General features: G+C 34.2%; 1 protein-coding gene across 1 annotated transcript in view; it reads left to right on the forward strand.

The window, feature by feature from the left end:
- The window catches only part of LOC111062549 (cyclin-dependent kinase 5 activator 1), a 46,731-nt gene extending 38,299 nt beyond the window's left edge, over nucleotides 1-8,432 (forward strand). Inside the window, 1 exon segment of the mRNA XM_039426915.1 lies at nucleotides 8,187-8,432. Within this exon segment, the coding sequence (XP_039282849.1) occupies nucleotides 8,187-8,432 (246 nt within the window).
- Nucleotides 8,433-8,915: the final 483 nt, after the last annotated feature.

Here is an 8,915-nt window from a genome sequence, read left to right on the forward strand (position 1 = left end):
GATAGAGCTTATCAATGACTTTTTTAGGTATGAATTTCGTGAAAATCCTGAAAAACCCTTTTTTGACAACATTTTCGCCATTTTAGCCGCCATCTTGAATTGCATTCGATCGAAATTGTTCGTGTCGGATCCTTATAGTGAAAGGACCTTAAGTTCCAAATTTCAAGTCATTCCGTTAATTGGAGATGAGATATCGTGTACACAGACGCACATACACTCATACCACACACACACACACACACACACACACACAACCACCAACACACACACACACACACACACACACACACACACACAACACACACACACACACACACACCACACACACACACACACACACACACACACACACACCACCACACACACACACACAATACAGACAATACCCAAAACCACTTTTGGACTCAGGGGACCTTGAAACGTATAGAAATATGGAAATTGGGGTACCTTAATTTTTTTTCGGAAAGCAATACTTTCCTTAAAAGAAAGTAAAAAAGGGTGCCGGTACTTGGATTTTTAATTTCCAGATAAATAAAAGAGTTGCCTTCTCCAAAAAGTTAATAGAACATAATAGTACATAGAACTCATGTGTTCAATGCCTTTGTATTCCGAAAAAAGCTACCTTCCCTATCACATTGAGATTTTTCAATGAAAGTTGACTAGTAGGCCTAGATGAATAGTCTGCAAATGAAAAATCGATTTTTGTTTTCAAACTGTCAGACAATACTGAGATACCAGAGATAAAAACGTTGTCGAGAGAATGTCGTCATTAAAGATAGTTAATCTGGCACTGATAATTTTATCATTAACTTAATACAAGCAACGTCTATGGATGCTATTTCATTTCAATTATATCAAAAACCAAATGAATTGCAATAGATCAACAGCATTTGGAAACATTATTATTTTTGAACCAATTTTTTATTTGGGGTGAATAAATAGGTGTGTAGCCTACTGAAGATAGAGTTAGAGCCTACGGTATTCATTAATTTATTTATTGGATAGAGTAAACAATACAGAAAGTTAGTCGGAAAGGAAAAATCAGGCTATTGCCCAAATCTTCTTCAATTTCCTGATTTTGTCATAAATTGTCCAAATACTATGTAGGTATAGCCTACACCTATAATGAAATATAAAAAAATCATTGCGCTATTATACAATATTACCAGTACAGTACTAAAGTGAGGTTCACGTTATAATGGCAGTGAAGAAAGATAGAACAACGTTGCCGATCCTCTGTCTTGTCAATGCCTTCTATAGACGGTAGCTGACACAGATTTATTGATGTAATATTAACTGTTCATTCTCGTTTTAAATAATCAAGCATATTTTACTAAGCAAGAAATTATACTTTTCAATAATTTCATAAATGAAATATTTTGTTAATTAATTATTAATTCTACATTAATAAAAGACGATCTGGCAACAGAGCAAAGCGAGAAAGAGATAGCGCATTCCGCTTTGTTGAATGATAGACAGGAAAAACAATACCATTGCTAAACAAACACTACCATTATAACGTGGACCTCACTATAGCAACTGGAATATATTAATAGATACTGAGTTGATATAGGGGCAGCTGCTAAAACAATTTACTTGAAGATGATATTTAAAATAACAAAACTATAAGTAAACACTTATTGCAAATTTAATTTTATAACCTGATGATGGTCTGATCACCGAAACTAGTAGCTATAATTTGTATTCTACTTGTTTTATTATTTCAATAATTTTAAAGGGTACTATAATTTTATTTTATAAATTAATAGAAAAATATTATTTTTTATTGTATCCACTCCTTAGATTTTCAGAGGCATCACAGAGAGATGTCAATAGAATGCAATATGAAAACATCTCTACCTTACCAAAACAAAGAGCCTCAGTTTATTGGTTCTGAGTTGAAATAAACACTATTGACTTGACCTTAAATACAATTCATTTTCAAGTGAATTCGGTCATTACACTGGAAAATTAGATAACATACCATATAATTCATCGTACATACTTAATCGCTAGACTGAAAAATAAATAAATAAACTAGAAAATGTGGCTTTCTTTAAAAATCAGTGCTACCAGCAGATGGAAAATTAAAACTGAATCAAACTATTATTGAGATAACTAGAATAAATCATTGTTAAAGTAGATCTTTGATGGAATGTTTTCATGTCTTCTTCAAATTAACGTCTAGACTTCAGACATTGGTTACCCTCTATCATAGAGTAAAGAAAACTATATTATTTATTCCATCTCTGCTTCCATACAGCTCTAATCAAAAGATAAACTATGACTATTATTTAAACTTAATTCTCTACGACAATAGTCTATTTACTACAAAATATTGATTGTTTAGATAGTTCATTAAATAATGGAATTTCCTAATCATCCTTTTAATGATATAAAGTTTATTTTCCATTTCACTATTTATTGTTTATTTGATGAGTTTATTCAATAATTCAATTTATTGTTCAACTAATGTTTTATAAAGGCCTGAGACTCTGAGTAGATACGATCACTGATCAAATATACCAGGGATAATAACCTTATTTATTAACGTTGTTGTAGCTCAGACGCTGTGTTACTTGTAAATATTTGCAAAAACACTTACTTTTCTTGGAGTCTGAGGAATGCATTTCACTCCCGAGGAGGAGCTACAACAGCCTCTTCTTCACAGGAGTGAAATGCATTCCTCAAGACTCCAAGAAAATTAAGTGTTTTTTTCAAATATTTACAAGTAACACAATGTCTGAACTAGAACAAAGCTATTATAAATAGTGTTTCGTCATGGAAAGCAACATCAACTTATTATTTATTACATCCTGATAATGTAGCATTTATCTTATCTTGATGTCAAGAATGATACTGTAGATAATTCAACAGCAGTTATACCTATTCCAACATAGAGTGCATAGTGCAAAGAGTACATAGAGTGCTAATAAATCAAAAAAATCTAGTTTTCAAAACATTACTAGTATATTTTCTACCTATCCTTACCCTGCAGTTAAATATATTCTTTCATATTTACACTTATTTTTTTATTACTAGTAGTTCTGTGAACAGTAGACCTCGCGCAGTATTCTCATCCACAAGTACCTGATTGAAACTATTGACCTTATGGAAATACAGCTATAGACTGGCTTCTCCACACATCTGTGTAATCACTTGTCAGCTGATTTATGATGAATAATTCTATAGTCTGATTTTAATCTAATTTTGGCGTATGAAGGAGGCTCCTTTTTCCTTTTATATTATCTTTGAAATGCAAAATTTCCAAAAACCTTGTATATACGTCGACGCGCAATTAAAAAAGGAACATACCTGTCAAATTTCATGAGAATCTATTACCGCGCTTCGCCGTAAATGCGCAACATATAAACATTTAAACATTAAGAGAAATGCCAAACCGTCGAATTGAATCTCTTAGACTTCACTTCGCTCGGTCAATTATGAGAGGATCGTATTCTTTTTATTATTTTATTTATTACACAATTCCCTAAATCTAATATTCCAGCGTACATTATGCAATCATAGAAGAAAATATATGTGATAAGACCTGGTAAATTAATTTAAAATAGTTTTGACTCTCTTATATTGTGCTTCACGTTAAAAAGTCAGTTGAAAATATAATTTATATTAAATTATATTAATAAATTAAATCATATTAAATTTATATTAATATATTTGTATAGGTTTTTGTCCTATAGGACGTCATAGGCCTTTCTATGATTCAGTTCATCCCGGAATATCTGTTTCAGTAATTCATTGTTGATTCTTTATTAATGATCGATTTCATCCCAAATATTTTATATTCAACAATAATAATATATATTTACATGATAGAATAATAAATTTTCAAGTAAGATTGATTAGTCTGGTAGTTCATTATAGAAGTTCTGTATTTCTTCATGACCCACAAACGAGTTTGTAACAATGCGGAGCTAGAGAAGGGTGGAGCTATCTGCTTTGTCTAATGACAGACAAGGATAGCAAACCAATGTTAATCAGGTGTTGCCTTTATAACGTGAATCTCTGGGCTCTTTGGTCCAGTTGCACCAAAGCTTGTTAATTTTTAACCATGATCAATTGCCGCAAGAACCAATCACAGATTACTTCTTTTCAAACAAGTCTCCTCTGGTTGGTTTTCGTGGTACGGTATTCAATCATATGATTAAAATTTAACAGACTTTTGTGCAACCCGATCTTTGAGTGTTCAATATCAGATAGAATTTGTAATTCTACAACTAATTTTCCTAGATTGCAGCATGGAAGCGGCTGATGAAGAAAAATTCATGAGAAAAATTAATTAACAAATAACATGTTTTGAATTCGTCAAGATTTCATTACATCAATATTACTCAGTTTTACAAGCTCTTAGTTGGACCTATGCGAAGCACGGGTTACCTGCTAGTCAACAATGATTTCCAATCTTCATTTGGACTCGTGTATAAATCGAAATTCGGGGAAGGAGCAGTTTTGGGCTGGGTTGTTGGTCCTTCCCCAATCATTTTGATGAATTATTATTTTTACTTTCCTTGCCCTATTACCATAGGTAAGGAAAGTATTGCTTTCCGAAAAAAATTAAGGTACCCCAATTTCTAAATTTCTATACGTTTCAAGGTCCCCTGAGTCCAAAAAATGGTTTTTGGGTATTGGTGTGTGTATGTGTGTATGAGTGTGTGTGTATGAGTGTATGTGCGTCTGTGTACACGATATCTCATCTCCCAATTAACGGAATGACTTGAAATTTGGAACTTAAGGTCCTTACACTATAAAGATCCGACACGAACATTTTCGATCAAATGCAATTCAAGATGGCGGCTAAAATGGCGAAAATGTTGTCAAAAACAGGGTTTTTCGCGATTTTCTCGAAAACGGCTCCAACGATTTTGATCAAATTCATACCTAAAAAAGTCATTGATAAGCTCTATCGACTGCCGTAAGTCCCATATCTGTAAAAATTTCAGGAGCACCGCCCCATCTATGCAAAGTTTGATTTTAGGTTCCCAATTATCAGGCTTCAGATACAATTTAAACAAAAAAAAATCATGTGGAAAAGATTGAGCATGAAAATCTCTACAATTAATGTTCAGTAACATTTACACCTAAAATTGAAAATAAGCTCGAAATTCGAGAAAATTTGATTATCCAATTGCAAACTGTTGTCAACTGTTGATTCTATTAAATGACTCACTATGAAGAGATAGCAGACCTTGTATGTCTCCAGCGTTATTGTACTGTCACCAGCTGACTCAGATTTTTGTTTATAAGTAGACTTGAGATGCGCGGGAACACTAGCGTCAGGTGATCAATTCTCATAACGGCAAGGAAAGTTGTGTGAGTGCGCCACACCAGATTTTTAAATCTAATAATGGAATAGATAAAAAATAAATAAAATATTTATTAATCAATTTATGCATTAAAAGTATACACAAATAATAAAATGTATCTATAAATAAAAAATACATAAATGAGAATCGAGGGATGTTTACAAGATTGTAGAACAAGGAAATTGAAGGCGGGTGTATATTGATGGTCAATGCCACTCAAGGTCGTAGTGAGATTCAGTTTATACTGTCATTATTCCCCATTGAATAGAATCAATACATTCCATTCATATTCAATGCTGCCACTAAATCTCACAATACGGAGCTAAAATTACTTTGCATGTTGCCAGTCTTGTCGCCGAAAAAATGAATTATTCAAAACCAATCAATGAGCAGAGTTATTTTTCTACTTCACAGTTTTCTGTGGGTTACTGGCAGTGCTTTGCACTGGAGAACTTGCCACTAACATATTATAACTTTCTATAAAAGTTGGAACATTTCATAATTTAGCATCGTCTAGGACCAATTAAACTTTTTTAGACTGAAATAGTTGTGAGTGAACACTTGCTATTCTATAGAAAGGTTGGGATATATATTTTTTAACAATGAAATTGCTTCTCCAAAGCATTATACATTTATATAATTGAAAACATTTTCATTTGATTCTCTATAGCAGAACGTAATTGAATGATCTTCTCCAAGACCTTTTCAAAATAAAAACTCAATAGATTAATATTTCCTATTTTAGTGATAATAATATGTGAAATATTTCTTCTATGTTTGGTATTGAAGCAAATAATTTTAAAAAATTAAGGACTAAAAATTGTATGAAGTGAACAATTACAAGACAACCTATTTGGGACTATGTGTAACCTTATCTAAATTTGGGAGAGGAATAGCACAAGGTTACCTTATTTTTTCTCCCTATCATTTCGATGATGTACTTATTATATGAATAAAGATGAGAAATTTCATTATTTTGAGGGAAAACTCAATAGTCTATAATTATTATATCATACTTGGACTAAATGAAACAGAATGATATTAGAATGTCTTTTCTGTAATAATTCACAATGATCTGATTCTCAATCATTAATCAGAATACACTAGTTTTAGAAAATATGATATTTTATTGCTGTTTGTTTTATTCTTATAATCCTGATCATTATGTATCAATAAATAAATGAATAAATCCTGTTATTTAAGTGCATTTTTGACAATTGAGTGACTATAGATAATTTTTTTTGTGTGTAGTTGAGAAGTTGATATTGTGGTAATTATTCATATTGAATGAAAAACTCTAAGAAATTGTCAAAAACTACAGATTTATTGATACTTAGTTCTAAGTCTTTGAGACTATACTTAGAAATTCTAAGTATCAATAAATCTGTGGTTTTTGACAATTTCTTCTTAGTCTTTCTCATTCACTATAGATAATTTTTCTCTAAATGAATATAATCCTTATAGCCCTACTTATTATAATCATCTATGATTACAAAAATAGTTGTGTAATAAGTTCCAGTTGAATAATAAGTTCATAGATGTATCTTTTTCTCTACCTTCTCTCCATGCAGGTGCCCATAAACACAACATGTGTTTGTGTTACATCGAGGTACCTCTATCTCGACCTCTCCCTCTACCTCTACCACGACCTCAACCCTCTGAGGGTTGTGTGGCAGAGAGGGCATTGAGTCCTAACTCCACCCTTGATGAGGAAAATTATCCATATTATTCATTTTTACCTACTCATCATGTGGGCGCCCTTAACATTGAGGTATACCTCAATACCTCTATCTCGGCCTCTTCACGACCTCTCCCTCTACGGGAGGTGTGTGTGGGAAGGATATTTTATATCCTTCTAAGAGAATCGACAATTATTTGTTGAAACACCGCCGGTTTATGAAGTTACATCACATTATTATATTATCGTTATTCTAATTGCATTCTATATTTATTCTCATTGATTAATTATCTATAGGTACTTTGTGAAATTCGTTGAATAACTAGCATTATCGTCATTTAATGTAAATTAGTGTATAAGCAGTGGCTTATTTAGTGAAATATTGTAACATACATAAATAAAGAAATCTAATCTAATCTAATCCAATCTACATCCATCTCTTTCTCTTCACTATATGCACCTCTCCCTCTACCGCTCCCTCTAACTCTACCTATAGTGAGGTCCAGGTTATAATATGGCAGTGTTTGATTAGCAATGGTATTGCTATCCTTGTCTGTCATTCAACAAAGCGAATAGCGCTATCTCTTTCTCGCTCTGCTCTGTTGCCAGATTGTCTTTTAACAATGTAGAATTAATAATAAATTAACATAATATTTCATCTTAATTGAGAAAATTCATTATGAAATTATTGAAAAATATAATTTCTTGTTTAATAAAATATAATCGATTATTTTAAACGAGAATGAACAGTTAATATTACATCAATAAATCTGTATCAGCTACCGTCTATAGAAGGAATTGGCAAGACAGAGGATCGGCAACGTTGTTCTTCTATCTTTCTCCACTGCCATTATAACGTGGACCTTACTATATCTCTTTCTTTACCTTCTCACCATGCAGGCGCCCATAACACAAAATGTATTTTGTGCTACATTGAGGTATACCTGGATACCTCTATTTCTCGGCCTCTTCTCGACCTCTACCTCCATCTCTTGCTCCTCACTATTCACCTCTTCCTCTCCCTCTACCTCTACCTCTACCTCTACCTCTACATCTCCCTCTCCCTCTACCTCTACCTCTACATATTCATCTCCCTCCACCTCTCCCTCTACCTCTACCTCTACATATTCATCTCCCTCCACCTCTATCTCTACCTCTACCTCTACATCACCCTCTACCTCTAGCCCTCCCACTCCCTCTACCGCTACCTCTCCTACTCCTATATGGGCAACGAGATCTCCTACCCGCTGAAACCGTTCCTGGTCGAAGACAGCAAAGACCGCTTCTGGGACCGCTGTCTGCTAATCGTCAACTCGCTGTCCCGCAGCATGCTGCGAATCAATTCGGAACCGGCGTTCTTCACCGAGATATTCACAGAGCTGAAGGCGTGCGGCACGCCAACGGGCTCCCAGGTGTCGCAGGCCGCTTGACAAGACAACATTCGAAAACCCGCGCTGCTCGTCAAGTTGAGTGCCGGCCAGCAGAGTCGCGCCGATCGCTGTCAAATCACCACCAACCTGTGACCTTCAAGTCAGCTGGCTTTTGATATTCCAACAGCTGATTGTCAGCAAGGTGTCCAAACAGCTGACTGTCGGCTGCGACAGCAAGGTGTCATGGCGGTCGAAACAGTTGATTGTCGGCTGCGACAGCAAGGTGTCAAGGCGGTCGAAACAGCTGATTGTAAGGAACGTGGCATGGCGGTCGAAACAGCTGATTGTCAGCTGCGACAGCAAAGTGTCATGGCGGCGTACAACTGACACAGCGTGAAAACAAGTGATCTGCCCTTTGTACAATGCAATATTGATAGTGAAGCAAAAGAAAGACACAGCTAGGAATTTTTGAAGCAAATTGGAGCTGGGAAATGGAGTTGGATAGCAAAATCATTACTGATTGAATAAAAAATGAAAATGTAA

Source organism: Nilaparvata lugens, chromosome 1 (assembly GCF_014356525.2).
Source record: "Nilaparvata lugens isolate BPH chromosome 1, ASM1435652v1, whole genome shotgun sequence".
Classification (NCBI taxonomy): domain Eukaryota; kingdom Metazoa; phylum Arthropoda; class Insecta; order Hemiptera; family Delphacidae; genus Nilaparvata; species Nilaparvata lugens.